Source organism: Ascaphus truei, chromosome 13 (assembly GCF_040206685.1).
Source record: "Ascaphus truei isolate aAscTru1 chromosome 13, aAscTru1.hap1, whole genome shotgun sequence".
Lineage (NCBI taxonomy): Eukaryota > Metazoa > Chordata > Amphibia > Anura > Ascaphidae > Ascaphus > Ascaphus truei.
In genome coordinates this window covers 42,971,878-42,997,143 of record NC_134495.1, presented here as the reverse complement: position 1 = coordinate 42,997,143, position 25,266 = coordinate 42,971,878, and the positions used below count along the sequence as shown (strand labels likewise).

The 25,266-nt window shown below is 45.8% G+C and overlaps 1 protein-coding gene across 1 annotated transcript in view; it reads left to right on the top strand.

Moving 5' to 3' along the window:
• LOC142464646 (uncharacterized) overlaps positions 1-23,728 on the top strand; it is a 128,275-nt gene extending 104,547 nt beyond the window's left edge. The window contains 1 exon segment of the mRNA XM_075568011.1: positions 19,594-23,728. Coding sequence (XP_075424126.1) covers positions 19,594-21,080 — 1,487 coding nt within the window. The 3' untranslated portion in view covers positions 21,081-23,728.
• Positions 23,729-25,266: the final 1,538 nt, after the last annotated feature.

The following is a 25,266-nucleotide window of genomic DNA, read 5'->3' as shown; positions in this document are numbered from 1 at the left end:
TTTTAATAATTTAGCCATATTCTTGTTTAAAATACCTTGTGGGGGTATTTGCTAGGGCCGTCTTTTTATTGTTGGTTGTCTTGTGGGGATTTTTCGGTTTTCGGGGCCATATCTTTGTTTGTTTTTTGGATATATTTTTTTGGATGTATACAAGTGTATTTCAGTTAGGATGAGATGAGGGAAGAAATAGGGAAAAACAAAAATAACCTTGGGGGGTTTTAACGTGGTGTGGGGTGGGGCCCTCTGGTACTTTGGGCCTTTGGCTCTGCGTTTGGGGTATTTGGGACATGCAGAGTCAAGAAAAAGGGGAAGGCATGTGTGTGGGGTGCAATGTGGTACTTGCAGTCTGAGAGGTTTTGGACGTATACAGTGGTCAGCTCTGCATGGACCCATGTCGGTATTCCGGTTTGCTGGCCAACCTTCTTTTCTAATAGGACTGACTGATACTAAAACACATATACAGGGAGAGAAAACACAACAGTCAAACTTTTGAATAAAACATATTGTACAGTTTTGAGCGCAGTTATACTTTTAACTAAGTTGAGCAGAGTCTACAAAGGAATAATAATGGCTTATTCTGTTTGTTCACAGTTGTTAAATTATTCTGCACTTTTTCCCCCTCTCCTCATGCCCCCAGTTGTTCGCGTCCTTTTATTTGGGACGGCATAAAAGTTCCAGGCTGGGGGTTTCAATTGAGGTGGGCTTGTCTCTTCTGAGCTCTCATAGCTTTGCCAAGTTCGAGTTAATGAGCCTCAGAGATTGGGACTTGGTAGGCTATCTTGGGTTTGTTGTCACTCTGGACCACCTTTCGCGTCTCGGTTGCAGGGGTGCTCTCTCTATGTCTCTCCTTAATCCTTCTGGGATCTCCCTGCCCAGCGCTGATATAAATTCAGGTCCTTCCTCTGGGGTTCTTAAAGTAGCTTGCTTTCCCTTGTGTGAGGCTTGAAGGTGAAGGGGAAACCCCATCTATATCTGACGTCTTTACTCCTCAGGTAGCCTGTGATTTCCTTGAGTTCGCGTCTTTTGGCTATTCTTGTTGGTGCGAGATCCGAGAAGATTTGCAGTTCTGTGTCTTCAAAAGGGATCTTATCTAAGTTTCTGACTTTGTTGAATATTTCCTCTTTGGTTGAGTAATAGTGAAATCTTGTGATTATGTCTCTGGGCCCTCTGTTTTCGAATTCTTTCGGTCTGTATATTCTGTGGGCTCTGTCCAGTTCCTGCTTAGTGTTGGTAGCTTCTGGGAGTAAGCTCTGGAATAGCCTGTTTAGGTAGGGCTTAATTTCTTCGTTAAGGACTGACTCCGGAATGTTTCGAATTCTGAGATTGTTCCTTCGTGATCTATTCTCTGCCTCTTCCTGGGCGTCTCGGAGTCGGAGTATCTGTTCTTTCATTTGGGTTATATCTCCGCTTGCTTTTCGGTGACTGCTTCCATGGCAACCTCCAGTCCTGTTGTCCGCTCCTCTACCTCCATGACTTTAGTGTGGAGGCTCTTCATTGTACTTTGCAGCTCCTCATGGAACGTCTGCTTTATTTCCTTGAACCAGGCTTTTAGTTCGTTCCTGATATCTGGGTTTTGGTCTACATCTAACCCTGAATCAGTTTCCTCTTGGTCTTGGGCTCGTGCTGCTTTCCCTTTGCCCGTTAAAGTAGGCGTCGCGTTCCTTTTCGTAAAAATCATGGAGGCTTCTGGTTTCCCTGACTTTCTGGGTGGAGCCATGTCGCCGGTGCGCAGCTGGGAAATATAGAAGTAAGTCAGTCCTAGATCTTTCTTTTTTATTATTTGTTTGGTTGCATTAAATTATGAAAACTTGGTGTGAATCTTGTCCTTTTTCTAGGCTCATCTCAGTACCACAATTGCATCCCCTCACATGGCCATCCTGTTAGCGCATGGGACTAATTGTATAGATCCTGATTCTTTAAAGTTTCGTCGGGAGGCTTGGAGGGGGGGAGGGGTGTGGTGGGGCGTGCATGTACTCGGCTGTTCAGCGTCTGGCTTCAGGCTTTGATGTACAGGTAGTGCCCGTGGTATGCAATCTATTGTTCAGTGGGGTCCCCTTCAGGTCTCTTTGGGTTTTACCTCTGATCTCTCAGTCTGGTCCCCTCCTGCAGGCTGTTTTTTTGTCTCACTGCTGACCTCCCTCACCCCAGACACAGATCACCGGTGGCCATCTTAGGTGTGGAGTATGCTTTTTAATTCTTAGTTCTTTGCTTTATTTTTATTTTTTGGGGGGCTCTTGGTATCTGCCTGCTGTGGTAACTTGTTGAAGGGGGGGGGGGGGTCACCCACGAGCACCCTCTCCCTTGTTCTAGGCTGCTCCTGGTTATTTCGGGTGTAGGGGCCGGGGGGGGGGGGGGAGGCAAGCTCACCTCTGTCAGCCCTACTGCAGCGTGCAGAGTCTAAAAGCTGCAGTTCAGTCTTTTTTTTTTTTTTTTTTTTTCAATTTATTTTTTGACTTCAATAGTTTCATGTGGGCAATCTCTAATTACCTAAAGAACTGCATAGCAGCCGGTCAATTCATTCTCCGTCTATTGATCGGCAAAGTTTGGCGACATCTTTAAATATGGGGAATGTAAATCGTTGCTATAGGAACAAGCATGCTTGTTAAAATAGAATACAAGAAAATTGGTCTTTCAAAGTTGTTTTTTTAAAACAGAAAATGCTAAAAGTATTTTTTCTTACTACAGAACTGATTTATTAAAAAAAACACACATGCAGGATATTGACTGAACTGCAGCTTTAATGGCCGCCGCTCTACGCTCCCCTAGCTCAGCCAGAGCTCTGGAGTTTGTTGAGCAGGATAGCATGATCAACAGTATCAAAAGCCTTTGCAAAATCTAGTAATATTGCACCAGTGAGTTGTCCCCGTTCCATTCCACACTGGATTTCATTGCAAACTTTTAGCAGGGTAGTTACGGTGGAGTGTTTGGGGCGAAAGCCAGATTGGAATTGGCTAGGGAAATTTGTCTTGGTATAGTAATTGCTTAATTGGGAGTGGACACATTTTTCCATGACTTTGGATAGGATTGGGAGAAGAGAGATTGGCCTGTAGGTTGAGACAGTGTTTTTGTCCCCACTTTTGAAGATTGGGACAACTCTGGCAGTTTTCCAGATCTTAGGGATATGGCCTCAGACAGGATATAGTTGACTATGGAAGCAATTGGTTTTGCAATGGCTGGGGCACCAAGTCGTAGGAACTTAGATTTTAGTAAGTCAGGTCCGCATTGGCTGCTTAGTTTTAATTTGAGGAGCGCTTGTGTAATCTCCTCTACGGATACTGGGCTAGATTGAAAATTGTGGGCAGAGTTGGGAGAGGGTGGGGCTATGTGGGTACTCCCAGGATGAGATTCAGGTTTGTGGTTTGGGTTGCGTTTTGCTAATAAGTTAGTAGCACACCCCACAAAGTAATCATTGAATGCATTTGCAATGTCAGTGGGGTTTGTCAGAGTAATATCCCCCTTAATGATATTACTTGGCTGTTGATGGTTAGAAGGCTGGAATATATTGTTGATAACCTTCCAGAAGTTAGCTGGGTTTGATGAATTCTGGAGGAGATTGTCAGAGTAATATTGTGCTTTTGCTTGCCTTGTTTGCCTTGTTCACATGTACAGGCATCTGTAGTGGTTGAGATCCTTGATAGTGCCAGTTACTTGGTAGCTTTTCCACAAGGCATCTCTGAACTGGTAGAGTGCTATTAGGTCAGTTGTAACCCATGGTAGGTAGGCTGTCCTTACCCTTATTCTGCGTAGTGGAGCATGAGTATCACAGAGTTTTAAGAATTCTGATTGGAAATAGTCGAGCACAGAATCAGGGTCGGGGATTAAATTGATTCTGTGCCAATGGCAGTTGGTAAGGTCAGACAGAAACTGTTGTGGGTTAAAGTTTCTAAATGTTCTAGTGAGGAGAACTTTAGGGCTTGATTGGGGCGGTTTAACTTTCCTTACACAGTACACTATTGCATGGTCACTGAAAATGTCAGGAAGGATGTCAGAGGCTTGGATTCTGCTGGGATTTGAGGAGAGAATCCAGTCTAACAAGGAATGGTTGTGCGATTTCAGGTTTGTCCGTGTGAGTTGGGAAATGAGTTGCGATAGGTTAAGCGATTTGATTTGTAACTGGATTTTGTGGTTTTTAGGGTCAAGCCAATTGAAGTTGAAATCCCCAAGAACTAGAAGCTCACTTTTCTTATTCAGAGAGGAAATTAAGCCAAGAAACTGGCTGATATCAATCAGGGACTGTAGAGGGGCTTTAGGGGAGCGGTAGATGCCAGCAAGCAAGATGGGCTTAGAAAAGGGGAGGCAGATTCTGCCAACTAGGATTTCAAAAGAGGGCAGGCTTGGGGGGCAATTTAACCGTGTAAATTGTAAGGTGTCTGCAATATAAAATTACACCCCTCCTCCTCTCTTTGACCTATGTCTCATAGAAATGGAGTATCCCTGAATGGCAATATGTGCATCAGGAATTTTAGAGGTTAGCCATGTATCTGTAAGAATGATGGCTTTTGGTTTATGCATAAGGCACCATGCTCTTAGTTCATCCAGTTTGGGCAACAGGCTCCGGATATTTATATGGGCGACAGATAGCCCTTTTTGGAATTTAAAGGGGGTATTCTCAGGGGTATGGGACAGAGTTGGAAAGGGAGGGCCTGGGTTAAGTTCAATATCGAACTAGGGGGAAGGAGGGGGGGATGGGGAAACCCTCGCTACTGCTAGCTGGAAATGGCTATAGTGGAGGTGCTACTATCAGGGGAAATCAGAGATAGAACAACAACAAGAGAGCAAGAGCCCCAAGGAGAGCACTCATCCACTAATAATGAACAGGTGTAACTAGAATACATGTGTTGAAAGGGAGGAGTGAGTGAACAATAAAATATAATATTTATTAGAAGGATAAAATAATGGTGGAACACTGTCGATCCAATAAAGTCGTGTTGTGAGCCAGTTAACAGCGAATTAAAATAAGGACGAATGAACCAAAGTAGTGGTCACTGTGCTATCTAAACTCCTATGATGGCTGGTACCATCCACTACCAATGTGCTAACAATTATCACCGCGATGTATGGTGATGTATAAATGACCTATAGTAGGTAGTGGCATACAGAGGTAAATAGTCACAGTGAATACCTAAGTAGCCCAATATAAAAGGGTCAATGCTGTATCAAGGGTGAGCAACGCAGTGCACAAGTAGTGCCTGCACACACATCGAGATCCAGTTTGCAGAGTGTCGTGTGTGGATAGTGGTAGGCTAAGGAATGGAAGCAGGCACACGGTCTTTCTAAAGGTGCAGTTTATTGTGCCACCAAAGGTCCAACGTTTCGGCAAATAGATTGCCTTTATCAAGGAGAGGGCTACAGAACATGTTAAACATACCACAATATATACACAAATGGGTACTCACCCCCCCACGATCACTGCTGCCTTGCTCCTGGATGTCAACGCCCCCCATCGTGACGTCAGGGCGCCAGCGCGACGCAGCGTGATGACGTCATGCACCACCAGGGGAGGAGGAGACAGCCTCCCCAATGCCTGTAACAGGCTAAGATGGCTGTCCTGCAGGATGCTGGAAACTCAGGGAGCCGCCCCCTCACTGGCAGCAGAGGCTCCCCTGGTGACGTCATCACGCCCTCACGGGGGAGGAGGGGGGGGCGGGCCTCAGGCATCAGACCTGCCCTGGAGTGAAAAAAAGACAGCCTGATGCCCAAGGAGGACTGAATGATCGTGCTGGGGTGAGAGCCCTTACATAAACAATCAAGTGTAATGTGACTACAGTTTTATTAAATAAAATAATCAAATAAAGTGTACAAACTAATAGTATAACCACAGTGTCATCTAATGCAGTGTATAAAAAATGGTGGAGGCTGTATTTATGCTAGCAGCATTACATATAGAATTAGAACCTGAAAGGATACATGATACATATAGATAAATGCATATACAGCAATCCTTAGAGGAGCATAATGTTCATAATGGGTCGCAGGGGTCCACGGCGAGACGCACAGAGCCTTACAGAGTCCTTCTGCTACCTCCTGTTGAGAAAGCATTTGAAATTTTGTTGTTCATTCACACCCCTGCCATTACTTGTCTGCAATGTGTGGATCCAATAAGCCTCACGCCTCAGTAAAAGGGTTTCTCTATCAGGGTATCCTTGTCTTGGTGCTATGTGTTCAATCCCCATCACTCTGAGGGATGACACATTGTGTCTGTGTTCAACACAGTGCTGTACCAGTACAGTAGGGTCCGTACCCTTACGTATCACACTTTTGTGTTCAATGTATCTCACTTTAAGCATGCGTGTAGTCTTGCCTACATAGACAAGACCACATGGGCACCTGATAATATACACCACAAATGTAGATCTACATGTAATACGATTATGAATAGTGATTTTTTTACCACTATGTGGATGACAAAATACATCCCCGGTAGTAAGACTGTTACACACTGAACAATTCATACACCGGAAGTTACCCTGTTTACCGCCTTCTAGGAAGTGGGGCGTATGGTAGTGGTCCTTGTTGTCAGCATGTATCAAGTTGTCTGACAAGTTTCTCCCTCTCCTATAAGCGATCAAGGGGGGTGTCTGACAACTAGCTGCTAACACCTCATCATTCTGCAGCAGGTGCCAATGTTATTCACCGCGATGTATGGTGATGTATAAATGACCTATAGTAGGTAGTGGCATACAGAGGTAAATAGTCACAGTGAATACCTAAGTAGCCCAATATAAAAGGGTCAATGCTGTATCAAGGGTGAGCAACGCAGTGCACAAGTAGTGCCTGCACACACATCGAGATCCAGTTTGCAGAGTGTCGTGTGTGGATAGTGGTAGGCTATCCAGACTCCTAGAGTATACACCTAAAGCATACCAAGCTGTCCAGAGTCTTAATCAAACCCTCCCAGAGTATATATGGAATGGTGTGGTGATAGCTTCTTCGTGAGTATTTTAGCACAGTGACTGCCTATACCACATACATCAATAAGTCATAGAGATATCAGTTATTACTATGACAGTACACATGTAGTGCCTGTTAACATGTACTGATCCAGAGATTAGGACCCTGCATATATTCATGTGTGCATCAGACCTTGTGATAGGCAAAGTCAGTGGCTCCTATGGCAGTACACAAGTAGTGTCTGTCAACATGAAATTAGGACCCTGGAGTTACCATGTATACCGGAGATATGGGTAAAACTCAGAGGAAATTCCTTTGCATACCAGGGTAGCATATGGCCAGAAAGGCGACCCAATGTCTAGGACCTGAGTATGTTTCAAAGGATTTTGTCACCTCCACTGTTTGCATGAGGGTGGGGACTACTCAAACCAGAGCAGTCTTCAAGTGTTCCATTTCACACCTCACAACAAAGGATTTCCTGCCAGGTACTCCGTTTGGTAGACTGGCAGGCATTCCTGATATAGAGGAGGGGTTATAGAAATGGGACCCCAGGGCTCTACTGCGCATATACCAACTAGCCGGGGGGCATGTGTCAAAAAGTGTTCCCACGTTAACCACTGGCTAGAGGTAATTGAAAACCAATCCACGGTACTCAATGTTAAGGATAGGGCACAAAAGGTTTATAAACTGATGTCCACCCTGTATCCTTGGTCTTCAATTTATCATCTGAATGCTACCTGATTGCGAGAGAATTGCTATACTTCATACTTCTCATTCCCCAACCCCAAAGTAAGTGTACTTCGTGTTTGTTACTGTATTATTCATGTGTTCACCTATCCAAAGGAATAAATATACTTTATTATATCTAAGACTCGTCCCAGTTCGACCCAGTGATTTGTGTTCACCCTTTAATACCTGTGGCAGGCTATCGTTACAGGCTATTAAAGTTAACTAGTGGCAGCGGCAGGATTGAACTGGACCTGTATTACTAGTGTTCTGAGGGATACTGTAATGTAGTGGGAGCTCGATGGTAATTGCGAGTTCCTGGGTCTAAAGATATTGAACACACGTTAGTGCAACAAGTAACGGAAGTTGTCACACCACCTCACCTGCTGCGACCCAGAACCATGAGTGAAGCGGAGAACGCCTATTACCTGAAAACTAGAAATCAGCTAAAAGACAAGTGCTGTGCCTATGGACTGGAATACAGTAGCGACATCTTTTATTCGAGTAAATGCCGGCGGCATGCCGGGATCTACCCCAGCTGCCGCCAGTCAGAAACGCGCGCCGCCGCGTTTCCCCCACGCACCCCCCCTCCACATCGCGCGCAATTACCCCCCCAAAGACACCTTGAACCCGGCTTCTACTCTGCCCCTCTGCTTCCCCGCACCCCCGCTTACCTAGATTTGAACTCCAGGGGTGTCGGGGAAGCCTGGGGAAGACGGGGAAGACGGGGAAGCCGGGCGCGCTTGTGACCGTGACGTCACAGTGCGCCGCCACGCGCCGCGGCTACCCGCTTCCCAGCCTCATTCAGCCAGCGGCATTTGCTCGAATAAGAGCTGCCGCTGCTGTATGTGGACCAGGAGGTCGAGGACATGATTGCCGCAATCGCAGCACATGAAGCCCAGCTTGCAGAGTCTCAGGATACGACTCAGCTTGCCCTTGTGCAGCCGCTCAGAGATCAGGGACTGAACCCAGTGCCGGAGCGGCAGGATCCCGGGGAGGGAACAAGTGCACCTCCCGGGACAAGTGCAACACGGGGGGCACCGATGGCTACGGCCACCAGCCCGTTTACCCCTGAAATGTTGAACTGATTACAACGTGGGGAGACCGAGGGACAGCGGAGGAGCAGCTAAAGTTTCTCTCAATGGCAGTGAACCGACCCGCTTATTGCCCCCCGGTCCAACCCCGCAAAGATGAACTCCAACTGGACAAGCACAGTCTCACCAAGTACGTGGAAGGCACTGATCGGATCGACATGTTTTTAAGGAACTTTGAAACGCAGTGCCGGCGGTACGGGGTGCTTCCCCAGCATAGGGTTGCACGCTTGGACCCGCTACTCTCCGGCTTGGCTAAGCAGACATTGATGGCGCTTACAGAGGAGTTTGCTGATGACTATGACCACCTGAAAGAACTTTTGCTATTTCAGCACGGTTTTACCCCCGAAGCTTACCGGGGTAAATTCTGGCTGGAGGAGAGGCACCCTCAGGAGACCTATGTCACTTATGTGACCCGCATGGCTTTGTACGGGCTACACTGGGTGGAGGGCTCTGAGGCCAGGACTTACCAACGCCTGCTGGACCTCATCTTTCAGGAGCAGCTCATGCAGCAGTGCCCGCCGGCGGTGAGGGCTTTTGTGTATGATAAAAAGCCCAAGACCTACACCGAGGCGGCAAGGATGGCCGATGACTATGTGGTCAGCCGGTCCCAGATGACCGCCAAGGTACCAGCCAAAGCGGCGACCGCGCCGGTGCCGGCCAAGAAAGCTGTGAGTACCCCCCAGTGGACCCAAAAGCCGCCCGTGGGCAGCAGTTCACAGAAGGCGGGAGAGCTCCGGCATGAGCGCCGGTGCTACAATTGCAACAGCACTGGTCACCTCAGACCAGGTTGCCCGGAACCCCTGCGTTCCAACGGACCCTATCAAGGGCAACGCACCCCAGCTGCGAAGCCGGTAGCCCGTGTGCGGGTGGCTTCCACCAAAGAACCAGGACCGGTCGTGGAAACAACTCCCAGCGAGACATCCCATGTCACCCCTATCCCGGTTTCATCGGTGCCTACAGCCAGGAGCGGAGGACATCTCAGCGCAGACCTGCAGCAGACGGACGGCCGGAGCAAACATCTTACCCCGGTCACAGTCGGTGACCGGCAATCAGTCGGCTTGCTGGATTCAGGAGCCGCAGTGACCCTGGTCCGACCTGATATGGTCCGGCCAGAGGAATTGCTCCCAGGCCCTTGGATGCAGATCACTGTGGCCGATGAAGAGCCACGTTTCCTGCAGGTGGCCCGCATCTTTTTGGATTGGGGGGTGGGCAAGGGTGTGCGGGAGGTGGGGGTTTTACCCGGTTTGGATGCTGAAATTCTTTTGGGCAACGACCTGGGACCGATGACCTGCACCTACGACCGTGTGTCCCAGCCCGCTGCAGTGGCGGCGGTTACCCGGAGCCAGACCGCGGCGATGCCGGCGGCGGCCGCTCCAGTCCCCCAGCCTTTGGGACCAACGTTAGCGGAGGGCACAGAGGAGCCCGGGGAGGTAAGCCAGGATCAGTTGCAACCACAGGCTGACTTACTGTTTCCCCTTACCTTGTCCCCTTCCCCTGACAATGACATGACTGGGGGGTGGCCAGACTTAGGAGCCCAGTTTAGGGAGGCAGTGAAGGCAGACCCTACCCTGGCCGGTGTGAGACTTCGGGCGTCCGAATCTCAGGCAGGGGAGGGCATTGAATGCTGCCTATGGCATAAGGGACTCCTATACAGAGAAGAAGGGAACCCGGGGATAGAGGAGGGGTTGACCGGTAAGCGACAGCTAGTAGTGCCCCAGGGGTACCGACAGCAATTGTTACGGGTAGCTCACTCTATTCCGTTAGCGGGACATCAGGGGGTCACCAGGACGCGAGCCCGGTTATTGCAGCGTTACTACTGGCCGGGGGCATCCCGAGATGCGAGCAATTTCTGCCGCTCTTGTGATGCCTGCTAGCGAGTAGGTAAGGCGGGCGACCGTGTGAAGGCACCCCTGAAACCCCTACCGATAATAGGGGAACCCTTCCAGAAGGTAACGATGGACCTGATAGGACCCCTCATGATTCCTAGCAGGTCAGGGAAGCGCTACATCCTCACGGTGGTGGATTTTGCCACCCGGTACCCTGAGGCAGTAGCGCTTGGCACCATAGATGCCAAGACAGTGGCAGCAGCTTTGCTGAACATTTTTGCTAGGGTAGGTTTCCCTAGTGAGATCCTAACCGATCAGGGGTCGCAGTTCATGAGTGAACTGTTACATTGTCTCTGGGATGCCTGCGGTGTACAACACCGGCGCACTACCCCTTACCATCCCCAGACAAACGGATTATGTGAGAGGTTTAACGGGACCCTGAAGCAGATGCTTCGGACCTTTATAGAGGCGGAGGGGAAAGACTGGGAGATTCACCTGCAGCACTTGCTGTTTGCATACCGAGAGGTACCGCAAGAATCTACAGGCTTCTCCCCCTTCGAGCTACTATATGGCCGCAGGGTACGTGGACCTCTGGACCTATTCCGTGAGGGATGGGAAGGGGAGACTACTGCTACTGATGCTTCAGTGATCCAGTATGTAGTAGATCTCAGAGACCGGTTAGAGATGCTCATGGGGGTGGCCCAGGACCACCTCAGGGCTGCTCAGACCAAGCAAAAGCGATGGTATGACCAGCAGGCCCGTAGCAGAGAATTCATCCCAGGACAGCAGGTGCTTGTTCTCAAACCCACTCGGGAGAACAAGCTGATGGCTGCCTGGTCGGGACCGTACTCGATTATCCGAAAGGTGAATGAGTGCAACTACAGTATGTTGTACAGGTAGCGCCTGAGAGGCACAAAACATACCACATCAACATGTTGAAAGAGTACAGAGCACCGAGTATGGGAGCAGTGCTGGCCATTTGTAGCCCACTGCTGGAAGATCCGGCGAGCAATGCTCTGCCTGATCTCCTAGGGGAGGCAAGGCAGGGAAACACTGTAGAGCAGGTAGAGATAGGGGCACAGTTGAGTGCTAGGCAGAAGGGAGAAGCCAGGGACATGCTAGCTCAGTTTAGCGCCCTCTTCACTGACATGCCAGGGACCACACATCTCACAAAACACCCAGTACACACAGGGGACCTGCAGCCTCTGCATAAGCATGCTTATAGAGTGTCAGCAGAGGTCAAGACCAGTATGGAGAGAGAGATTGAGGAGATGCTGACCCTAGGGGTAATTACTCCGTCCCAGAGCCCTTGGGCAAGTCCAGTAGTCCTAGTTCCTAAAAAGGACAAGACCACCAGGTTTTGTGTGGACTACGCTGGGACGGTGTCAGATGCTTACCCCATGCCCCGCATGGATGAGTTACTAGATGAACTCGTGGGGGCAAAGTATCTGACCACCATGGATTTGAGCAAAGGCTATTGGCAAAACCCACTGACCCTGGAGGCTAGGGAGAAGTCAGCATTCATCACTCCAAGTGGCCTCTATGAGTTTTTGGTGATGCCATTTGGGATGAAGAATGCCCCGGCTACCTTTCAACGCCTGGTCAATAGGTTACTGGAAGGGATGCAGAGCTATGCCAGGGCTTACTTAGATGACATTGCTGTTTTTAGTAATTCCTGGGAATCCCACATAGGACATGTGTCTGCGGTGCTGGGTAGGATCAGGGAGGCTGGGCTTACCTTAAAACCCACTAAGTGTATGGTAGGGATGGCAGAAGTCCTGTACTTAGGGCACAGGGTGGGTGGAGGGCATCTCAAACCAGAGCCAGCCAATGTAGAAGCCATAGTTGAGTGGCCTGTTCCAAAAATCAAGAAACAGGTCATGGCATTTTTGGGCACCGCAGGGTACTATAGGAAATTTGTCCCACAGTACAGCGCCCTGGCCAAACCCCTGACTGATCTGACCAAGAAGCAACTGCCTGTGCTTATTACCTGAACTCCTGCCTGTGAAACTGCTTTCCAGGCCCTGAAAACTGCGCTTGCTGGAGCCCCTATACTGGCTGCTCCAGACTATACCAAGCATTTTCTTATACAAACTGATGCCTCAGACTTTGGTGTGGGGGCTGTGTTGAGCCAGGTGGGGGACGACGGCAAAGAACACCCTGTGGTGTATCGAAGTCGCAAACTGCTCCCCAGGGAAGTGGCATATGCCACCATTGATAAGGAGTGCTTGGCCATTGTGTGGGCACTCAAAAAGCTTCAACCCTATGTATATGGGAGGGCTTTCACAGTCATCCCACAGACCACAATCCCCTGTGTTGGCTACAGAGGGTATCAGGGGAGAATGCCAAGTTGCTGAGATGGAGCTTGGCTTTGCAAGAATTTGAATTTACCATTCAACACAAAAAGGGCAGTGAAAACAGCAATGCTGATGGACTTTCACGCCAGGACTATCCCTCTGAGACTGAATTCATTAATGGTGCCAGCAGTGCCCCACTCCCCGTTAGGGCCAGTGGGCCACAGGTCACCCATTAAGAAGGGGAGGTGTAGAGTGAGAAAGGGGGTGGCCCAGGATTAAAGGGGTTACACCCCATTTGGCCATCCCCTGACCTCACCAGGGAGACAAAGGGTTAACTGGGCTAAGACCCAGAACTGTGGTTTAACCCCTGTTATAACATGTAAATGTGTATTCCCCTGTTTTCCCTGTTTTATTGTAACATCTGGTTAATCCGTGTCTGCAGCACACTCACACTGGGATCCATCCGGGAGCACAAGGGTTAATAGTTGTATAGTGATTATAGCCCTTTGTTTAACTTTCCCGCCTTTTCAGGCACCATTTTGCAGGCTCCCATAGGCCGCCATTGGGACTCCATGTCTTTCAATGGCGAATCTTGCTGTTGAGTCCTGTTCCTGAGAAGACCAGCAGATGGCGTCCGAGAGGGAGAGCGGCGGTTTCCCATTGAAAGTCAATGGGCTCATTGACTTCAATGGAGAAATCCTCGAGAGAGCTTTCCAGGAACAAGTTGGCTGCCGTCCAAACCGCTTAACCGCAAAGTGGATACATTTTCAATAGGAGAGCTTTGATCACTTACAAGTCAAGTTCAACGACAAGTGGCGTGGGAATAAACAGTTCTAGGGCCCCTAGGAATAAAATTCTTTCTGTCCCTAGTTCCTAGACCTCCCCCCACTCGACCACCACCGGGTCCCCGTATCCTGGACCCCCTATAAGGGTCGAACCGAGAAGAGCGGGCCGCGCCATAGGTCCCAATGGCGGCGGCAGAAACAGCTCAGGAAAACGGCTAAGTGTCAAAAGCTGAATTTTGGTATTCCATAGCTCCGGTTCCGGAGGGCCCAGAGAGTCAGGGTTTGGGGTATCTGTAGCCACTGCTCCGGCATCGCTGCAGAACCATCCTTGACCCTCTTGGACCAACCCGACGGAGTATGGACCCCCTTGAAAGTTCGGGATTTTTCCCATAGACTCCAATGGCGGCCAAACATCATTGACCGGCTACGGCGGAAAACTCCCATTGACTTCAACGGCGGCATCGCCCCGTTGAAAGTCTATGGCGGGGATTTCCATAGCCGCCAACGGCGGCGGTTTGCCATTGAAAGTCTATGGCGGCGAAGCCCGTTGTTTTCAATGGGGATTTAGTGAAAAACCGTGATTTAATTTACAGCGGAGATTTGTGTATTAAAATGTAAAACGGTTTTAAGTGTATTTGTGTATCTCCGGTTTCCCAGGTCGTAGCAGGTCGCAAATTGGACCATAGGGTGTCCCAGTTCCGGCATTGAGAACTGGGAAGTTTGGACCTGCTGACCCAAAGGAACCGGATATTTTATCCAACATACTGTATTCCGAGATATGGGTAAAACTCAGAGGAAATTCCTTTGCATACCAGGGTAGCATATGGCCAGAAAGGCGACCCAATGTCTAGGACCTGAGTATGTTTCAAAGGATTTTGTCACCTCCACTGTTTGCATGAGGGTGGGGCTACTCAAACCAGAGCAGTCTTCAAGTGTTCCATTTCACACCTCACAACAAAGGATTTCCTGCCAGGTACTCCGTTTGGTAGACTGGTTGGCATTCCTGATATAGAGGAGGGGTTATAGAAATGGGACCCCAGGGCTCTACTGCGCATATACCAACTAGCCGGGGGGCATGTGTCAAAAAGTGTTCCCACGTTAACCACTGGCTAGAGGTAATTGAAAACCAATCCACGGTACTCAATGTTAAGGATAGGGCACAAAAGGTTTATAAACTGATGTCCACCCTGTATCCTTGGTCTTCAATTTATCATCTGAATGCTACCTGATTGCGAGAGAATTGCTATACTTCATACTTCTCATTCCCCAACCCCAAAGTAAGTGTACTTCTTGTTTGTTACTGTATTATTCGTGTGTTCACCTATCCAAAGGAATAAATATACTTTATTATATCTAAGACTCGTCCCAGTTCGACCCAGTGATTTGTGTTCACCCTTTAATACCTGTGGCAGGCTATCGCTCAATCCCCATTCTGAGAAGATTTAGCCCACCAATAGCCGCGTTGCCTGCAGTTTACAAAATAGGCCAAAAGGCTTCCCGGTTTGCAAAGTGCATGTGTCGGCTTGACACCCGGGCAACTTAGCATACCTGATGTACACCCTCTTTCTGGTGCCTCTTAGTCTGAGGTTTGGCGCGAAGGTGTCAATGGCCCGGGATCTACAACTTCTTAGGAATCCGGCCATGTATACATTAGGGTGCTCTGCGGTCTTTTATCCCTGACACTTCTTTAGACTGAGGGGCGCCTGGTCAGTGGAATCCCTTTGAAGTGTCAGGAATAAAATACCCGTAGCTCATCCACCCCCGGCCTATTTACAGGTCAAAGGAATTTTTCCCGGGCTTATAGGAACAAGTCCTGCCCATACAGTTTAAACACACAGGTTACACACTTTATTAAAAAAAATTATGTTTTGGGTGTATGTGTACTGTAATTTTTTCATGTAAAGGTATGCTGTGTTTTATTACATATGCACTCCAAAAATCAGGATGCTGGGTGCTTCCGTTCTCGAGTTAGCCTTTCTAATTGAAATGCCGGCTTCGGGGATTCCAGTTCACTGAATTCTCACGTCAATTGACACAGTTCCCACGTCAATTGACTGGCCGCCTTTCAAGTCAGAAAACTAACTGAGGAACGGATACATTCTATCGATAAAGCTGCGTGTTCACCATGCCTCTGCTTGGGTGTCAGTTACTGGGCAGGAGGGAAACTGAATGCAGTGATGGGAGCTGATATCCTAACACTTAGGATCCTGTTACAGCTGGAGGTGCTGGAGGTGCTTTACCAACGTGTGAAGAACTAAAGATCACCCCAAAAGCCTGTCCTATTGCCCCATACCACCGCGGCAACTCAGTTCTCTTAGCCTCACAGGTATGCTTCAGCACCACACAAAGTAGTAGCTCTGTGTATTTCCCAGAGGAGGGGGAAACAGGGTTACACATAATTATGCCCTTTTATAAAGCATTAGTAAGACCACACCATCAATATGGAATACAATTTTGAGCAAAGACATTATGGAACTAGAGAGAGTGCAGAGAAGAGCCACCAAATTAATAAAGGGGATGGACATTCTAACTTATGAGGAGAGGCTAGCTAAATTAGATTTATTTACATTAGAAAAGAGGCGTCTAAGAGGGGATATGATAATTATATACAAATATATTCAGGGACAATACAAGGAGCTTTCAAAAGAACTATTCATCCCACAGGCAGTACAAAGGACTCGGGGCCATCCCTTAAGGTTGGAGGAAAGGAAATTTCACCAGCAACAAAGGAAAGGGTTCTTTACAGTAAGGGCAGTTAAAATGTGGACATCTTTTTAGATGGGAAAGGTATACAGGGATATACCAAATAAGTATACATGGGAAGGATGTTGATCCAGGGATTAATCCGATTGCCAGTTCTTGGAGTCAGGAAGGAATTAATTTTTCCCCTTAATGGGTTTTTTTGTTTGCCTTACTCTGGATCAATAAGTAAGTATAGATATAGAATAAAGTATCTGTTGTCTAAATTTAGCATAGGTTGAACTTGATGGACGTACGTCTTTTTTCAACCTCATCTACTATGTAACTATGTAACTATATACAAATATATTCGGGACAGTACAAGGAGCTTTCAAAAGAACTGTTCATCCCTACGGCAGTACAAAGGACTCAGAGCCATCCCTTAAGGTTGGAGGAAAGGAGATTTCACCAGGAACAAAGGAAAGGGTTCTTTACAGCACCGGTGCGCAAACTGAAGAGCGCGGGTGGTTGCAGAGGTCCCGCACTCTTCCTCGAGGCATTTAAATTAAATGCCGGGGGACTGCGCAAGGTCTCTGCGACCTCAACTTACCGAGATTCAGCCGGCTTCTGGTCACTTCGCCATGACAACGCGGGTTAAATGACGCCGTGGGGTGATGTGTCGTGTCGTCATGGAAACGCATGAAATTATGGTGCAGTGTCACGTCACGTGACCCTCTGCGTCATTTGACGCCAGGTCACTGGGGAGGGGGGACGCGAGCTCTAGAGCTGGCACAAAGAGGGGGCGTAGCCAAAAAACTTTGCGCACCCCTGTTTTACAGTAAGGGCAGTTAAAATGTGGAATTCATTACCCATGGAGACTGCGATGGTAGATACAATAGATTTGTTCAATAAAAGTTGGACATCTTTTTAGAAAGGAAAGGTATACAGGATATTCCAAATAAGTGAACATGGGAAGGATGTTGATCCAGGGAGTAATCTGATTACCAATTCTTGGAGTCAGGAAGGAATTCATTTTTCCCCTTATGAGATACCATTGGATGATATGTCACTGTGGTTTTTGTTTGCCTTCCTCTGGATCACTATACTGTAAGTACGGATATAAGATAAAGTATCTGTCGTCTAAATTTAGCATAGGTTTTACTTGATTGACGCATGTCTTTTTTCAACCTCATCTACTATGTAACTATGGAAAATTGTAGTATATCCTTTCTGTGGAGCCAGTAATTCCACTTAACCTACTGAACACCACCTGTTCCAAAATGATATAATTCCTAAATGTCCACTGAGACAGACCAGTCTAATTGCCTACTTACCCACTGAGGTATTACACTACGATTGTGTTTTTTGTTTCCACGTTATCAATCCACGTGAACTGCGGACAAAGACCTCAGGCGCACAACCATCTGCAACGTTGGGTTTGAAAAACTTCTTTTTTTTTTTTAGATTTTTTTCAACATATATCCCAAATGTCCCAAAAATGACTTCCATTTGTGCTTTATCTGATTTCCAAGAAAATCAGTGGACTTTATCGGCAGTAATGGCCGATTCGAGTCACATTCGAGTCACATTTATGTTTCTTTTCACATATGTTTACACTGTTTAATATTAATATCACCAGTCACTACTAATTTCAATTGTATTTTGCACCAATTCTGAGAATAGCGTTAGGCACCATTGTCAGTGTGAGTATACATGACAGAGAGACACACCACAGGAGAACAGATACACACAGAACATACAGGCACAATCCTCTCCTCCCTCTGCTCACACCTTCCTCCTGATGATGCTGCTTCCTTCTCTTCTTGGCCTCGCCTCCCCAGATACATTATTATTATTTTTATTTATTTATAATGCACCAACATATTCTGTAGCGCTGTACAAAGGATTGGAGGATGAAAACAATAAAATAACAAACATAAACATCTCCGCTCCTTGACCCCGGCTTTCCTCTGCAACCATCCGACCTCTCCAACCCCTGACCATGGCGAGTATTACGATTACCCTCACATCTCCAACCCTGACCCACCTACACTACTATCACTCTGCACTCAGGACGCGCTCACACGACTGGAGGTCGGTTCATACTAACATCCCCATTTGCGGTCCCGTCCTGTTTGTGGTGAGCACCCGTTACATCTTTGGCATGACTCCTGTGTTATGTCCAAGACAGTCAGCGGTAGAGTGAGTACTGACCCCTACAGCAGATATGCAGGGTGGAGGAGCTGACCGATCTCCAGTTCTTTGAAGTTGTCACTTTTCCTCTGATATTAACCAGGTTTAGTATTAACGGTCTTAGTGGACCGGAGAAGTGAAGGCACATTGGAGAGACTCCCTTAGGGGCGCCTTTTGCTCAACTCGGGTGTTACGTCCAAGAGAATCTGAGTTAGAGTGAAGGAACACATGCTCCTGATGCCACCTCCTGATTGGTAATGCAGTCAATTAGAATGGAGGAAACTGCCCAACCCCCTAACAACTGCCCTGCTTTCTCAATGCTCCTCATTCTTTTCATCCTCCAACGGCTCCCCTGGGGGCGCAAAACCCTGCTGAGAAACACTGTTCTTGAGGATCCTAATAACTCTGCCTGAATTTCTCCAATCTGTACCTCAATGCAATCAGAATATTCCTGGAGTCGTTCCACATACCAGACACTGGTACCTTTTACTACTATATTGCATTGAAGGGAATATGATGATACTGTAAAGGAGAGATTGAAATAATCTTAATTAACGATTTATATCCGGGTATAAACATACAAAACAATATTCATATTAATTCACATCACAGTAGGTTTCTGAACAGCTTAGCTCCAGTGAGATTTACAGCACACAAATGCATTGTCAGGGGTTCTCTCACAGTATACATTCGTGTCTGATTCCCACCACAAGGAGTCAGGACATCCATTCTGTTTGGCATTTTCTCTGGTTCCTGGTATTGGATGTGAACTTCCAGGTGACATTTCTGAGGGTTAGTTCTACCTCTGTGACATTTTGTTTCACTCAGCTTACTTAACCCACTGTGTTCCAGGAAGGACTGGAACATTTTAGTTATCAAAACCTATTTCAATAGATCTTTTGAAGGTACCTATATAAAAAGTAAATTAACCCATGATTTGCTTTCAATTTTGCAATAGTACTTCTTTAGCTTGCAGTATATTACAATTGCAATTTGGGACATGTTTTATACTACTGGTAATTGAAATGTTCAACCAGTAAAGTTAAATTATATTTATGCTATTAATTAACTTTGTTTCTCACAGCATATTTATTTTCAACAGATAAATCCATGCGCAGAAGTACACCTGCAGGAGGGCACACTCCTCTTTGCTCACCAGATCATGTAAATGAAGATAACGGAGTTGTTAAAAGTGATCAAGGAGCAAATTACTTGAGGCAAAATAACCCAAGTAAGAGACAGAGAAAAGCTGTGAGAATTATGGCTGAGGAATCAGGCTCATGTAAAGAAGAAAAACCCACAGTTTCCCACATTTATACACTGAAAGAACATGCATATGCATCTGCTCATATTAAGAAGTGGGACAAAGGAAACATTAATGCCCAGAAATTTCACAAAAAACTGTCAGTAATGAAGTATAAGTGCAGTGAATGTGGTAAAAACTTAAATAATAAATCAGATTATACAATTCACCAAAGAACACACAATACAGAAAGGTTGTATAAGTGCTCTGAATGTGATCAATGCTTTACTAGTAACTCCGAGCTTGTTAAACATCAGACAATTCACAAGGGAGTGAAGTTGTTTCCTTGCTCTGAATGTGGGAAATGTTTTTTAAGCAACATAAATCTTGTTACACATCAGAGAATTCACACAGGAGAGAGACCATTTGTTTGCTCTAATTGTGGGAAATCTTTTTCTGTTAAGTCACATCTTGTTAGACATCAGAAAATTCACACAGGAGAGAAGCCATTTATTTGCTCTGATTGTGGGAAATCTTTTTCCCTTAAGTTTGATCTTGTTAGCCATAAGAAAACTCACACAGGAGAAAGACCATATGTTTGCTCTGAATGTGGGAAATGTTTTTTGCGGAACGCAAATCTTGTTGCACATCAGAGAATTCACACAGGAGAGAAAAAATTTGTTTGCTCTGAATGTGGGAAATGTTTTTTGTGGAACGCAAATCTTGTTGTACATCAGAGAGTTCACACCGCAGAGAAAACATGTGTTTGCTCTGAATGCGGGCAACGCTTTTTCCGTAAGCCAGATCTCATTAAACATCAGAGAATTCACACAGGAGAGAGACCATTTCTTTGCTCTGATTGTGGGAAATCTTTTCCCTTTAAGTCACAACTTGTTAATCATCAGAAAATTCACACAGGAGAGAGACCATTTCTTTGCTCTGATTGTGGGAAATCTTTTCCCCTTAAGTGTGATCTTGTTAGGCATCAGAAAATTCACACAGGAGAGAAACCATTCCGTTGTTTTGATTGTGGGAAATCTTTTTCCCTTAAGCCAGATCTTGTTAGACATATAATAATTCACACAGGAGAGAAGCCATTTGTTTGCTCTGAATGTGGGAAATCTTTTTCTCAGAGGTCAAGTCTTGTTGCACATCAGAGATTTCACACAGGAGAGGGACTGTGTGTTTGCTCTGATTGTGGGAAATCTTTTTCCTTTAATTCACATCTTGTTAAACATCAGAGAATTCACACACATGAAAGAAACTTAATTGCTCCTAATGTGGAAAAATGTTTCACCCAAATTGTGAAACTTGATAATGAGACACCACAGAGATTAAATATATAGCGTTAAAACTACCCCATGCCTCATTAGAAAGCTCAAGAACAGACTGTCTCAATGGTCTACATTCCTAATATCTTTGATTGGAATAATTAATTCAGTTAAAATGAATCTGTTAATCCAAAAATATTATATTTCTTTCGCACTCTATTCCAATAATAAAAAAAAAAGATATCACAAACCTCCAACAACACATGACAAAATGTATTTGGAATGGTAAAAAAATGAGGGTCCGATTTTTAAGATCTGGCTCTGGAGGTTTAGCAGTAATAAGCCTGTACTATAAAAAAGGAATAACTGGAGCACTCCCTAAAGAATAGGTGTGTAAATATGTATAACCACAAAAAATAAAATAAACCAGAAAGAATAGTGATACTGGCTCTTTTAGAAGTGCTTGCAGCTTGACCCAGAGAAGATCATCCCCAGATCTTCTTATAACAGTATGGATACAGGGTAATGGTCAGCGTAGACTGTAAATCTCCCAAATAGAAAGACAACAATATGGTGTAGATCAATACAGCAATTGGATAAACAAGGGAATACTCCCAAAAAGCAACGACAGTGGGGGATAATGGTAGATAACTAAAATAGCTACTCACCAGCCCTGTGTGAGCGCCTTCCCTCAAAGGATTCTTCAGAGTCTGACGTATGAGCCTTCCTCTCAGCTGGTTCTTCCAATGTAGGGTGTAGTGAGCGAATGGCACTTCTCCCGCAGTTCCAAATGTAGAAAATGGGCAGAGCCAAAGTTACCAAATAATAAAGTTTATTCCACAATAAAAAATAGTAACACTCACATTGATTAAAACACAAAGCAGCTACAGATCGTTCCGACAGGTCCTCTGCTTCCCGGTGAACCCACGCTGGCACGTCTGACTGCGGGACCGGTACTAGGGAACCCAGTCGAAAGTAGGGTGGCTGCCTGTGTCCAAATCTTCGAGCGCCGGCAGGATACAACGCGTTTCGCAAATGAGATTGCTTCGTCAGGTTCCTGTCGGCTGCTCGTTTCCTCCAGCTAATATAGGCAACTTGTTTCGTTTGGCCTCATTATCCAATCATCATTAGAAACAAAATGCGCTAATCATAGAAAACGTTTACACATGCAAACACAGACTCGAAATAGTCCCACATAGTGCAGTGAGATGAAAAACATTAGTACAGTTTGTATCAACTCTCAATATACTCTTGTTACAAATGCATATGGTTATCACAATCATGCAATTAAAAAATTATTACATTTCACAGCTGGTCATCATCTCAATGAAAATTGTAAGAAAACACTCTATTTGGCTGACATTCTTCCAGCTGTTACAAACACACTGATAGGAACATGTTATTGCCTGTGTCCCAAAAGCACATCGAAAATTGCATGTGCCTCACAGCTTGTGATTTATACATAAGTGATTCTGAATGGTAATGGTGTACATACAATCCATAAATAAGGGGACAGCTCTCTCTTGTGTTGTGCTCATAACACCCTGAAGAGATAGCTACACACTGACTCTTTTCTGTATAAACACTAGCATATATAGAAGAGGCAAAAATGTGTGAGTAGCATGAAATGCATTAACGGTGAATTGTGACTAGCTGAAATACAAACAGAACAGAAAAACATAATCAGCATAGGAGCCAATGGTAATACACAATTTATATATCTTAGAAATGTCTCTTAAAAAGGAAAGTCATAATTTAAATAAAAATAGCTCATCAAACCATGTACCCAAGAAAAACATATCAAACTGTCGCTGACTTTTGTTCAGAATGAGTGTGATCGTGACAATGCAAAGTACCAACCTTCCAATTAAGTATGTTTACAGGAAATTGCTCCTGAAATGTGCCTAACCTCTTTTTTGTTTTGATATTTTTGTCTTTCTGTATCATCATTATGATTATGTTTTATTGTCTTTAAATGTCCCCATACCTTCCCCTCCCGGTCTTCCTTTTTGTATCCCCTTCCCCCCAAAAATGTATTAATAAAAAATATAAAGTTTAAAAAAAAAAATTCCCTTCCTGACGGTTTTGCTTTTAAATTCACATAGGGAAGCCATTCACTTGCTGTGTCTCTCCTTGGACACCCTGCACCATGCAGTAGCCCCCTGCCTCTGCGCAAAGCCTTCTGTCCCCACGGACTATAACTTCTCATGTCGGTGTATTGGCCCATGTGATTCTTAGAACTTGGTTATTCTGTTGTGTACTGTATTGTGTGGCCAGGGCCGCCATCAGAAATCGTGGGGCCGAGGACAAACATTTTAAGCAGGGTCCCCCCCACCGTGTTGGTGGTATTGTGAGCCGCCACCCCCCATTTCACACATCATGAGCCCCCTCTCTTCCCATGTATTTCTCTCCCTTCCGTCGCACCCCCTCTCACTCACCCGCCTCGCATGTATTTCTCTCCCCTGCGTCTTACTCCCTCTTTTCCTCACTCACCCCCGCTCTACTCTCCCTCCGTCAAGTCAATTACCCCACGCTAACTCATTCCCTCCCCCTTACACAGTTCCCCCCACAAGATATATACCAAAAAACTGCCCATCCCCAATGCAAAAAACTTCCAACCCCCAAATACAAACAAAAAAATCCCCACCCCCAAATATATACAACCTAACCCACCCCACCAAATGCATACAAAAAACACAATACATATAACCCCCCATACACACACAAACGTATACTTTGAGAAAGTTAGCCGTGACTGACGAAACGCGTCAGGGAGCGTCGTGACGTCAGACGCAGAGACATTGGAGTCCATACCAAGCGCTGGAGCGTATTGATCCAGGCACGAGTGCTAGAGGCAGCATTACACGGGACCTCTTTCTTGGACATTTTCATAGCTTACCTGCTTTGTGAATCTGCTGGGACTGTGCTCCATTACCAACGGAGCCTGGGACGGCCCCTGAAGCCTGCAGTTTGACCGGATGGTGCTACCAGCCCTGGAACCTGCAGTGACGTTGCCCCTTACCAACGGAGCTTAGGAGTGCCCCAAGAGTCTCAGCTAAACCGGATGGTGGTGATTATGTATATCACATATGCTTGATTTTAATGCATTTTTTGTAAGTGCGTTTTTTACCCCCCTCTCTCCCCCTCCCCCCTTCATTAAAACTTTTATACGCTATGGGCGTGCGCTCTCTCCTCTTTTTTTCTTTTTAGATACCCTGTGGACATGGTTGGTCCATACTGAGAGCTGCCGGAGACCCTGCATACCAGCACCTATACTTTTCATTGGACTATTCGAGGACTGGTTTATCCTTTTTTGCTTTTTATATTATAATATTTTATTGTTCATGTTTTTGTGGGCCTGATATCATTATAGGTCCACATTATTATTATATGTGTATATATGTATTGCTTATGTAATTAAGACATTTACATCATATCGTTATAGCACATATAATTTATTGTATATGTTCCTTAGAGGCGCAGCTTATCTCCCTGTTGTTTGATAGATATATATATATATATATATATATATATATATATATATATATATATATATACTGTATATTAGAAAAACAAGAAGAGGAAAAGCGCCCGATCCTAGTAAAATCCAATAACAAAGGTTGTTTAATAACATGAATCACGACAAATGCACACTCACAATTTGTCACTGCATAAAAAGCATTGTATGGGTAAGCCCATGCGCCAACATGTAGCCAAATCGCAGTCTGTTTGCTCCGTCACGTCACTCCTCATTGCTGCTGGTGTCACCTGGTGACTGGTGACTGTCCCTCCGGCAACCAAAAACTGCAGCCTGTGGTTCCTGGCAAACGTGATCAATATTGCGTGCGACTCCTTCCCCTTCCTGGCGTGTGGCGTTTGAGCTACTCCACCATCGTAGTTCAACTAAACCACATGACGCTTCGCGTTTCTTCCGGCACAGCGGATTTCATCAGGGGATAAACTGCACTTGCAATAGGTGGCTATTTTATAGTCCTTCCGTCCAATCACAAAAATGTGGCACAATATTATACTAATGATTAAGTCAGGTCATCTGTGCTAGCCTAGATAATCAATTTTCAGGCTATTATCTAAACAACTGATTAAACAACAATGTATTAAATGATAGAACTTATTAACAAGAAAAAGGATGAACATATAATGCACTGGTATATTTATAAAAATTACAACCATATGAACAAATTCTAATGGATTGAAATATATATAAAAATGATCTAAATACATAAACATTTAACTCTATCAG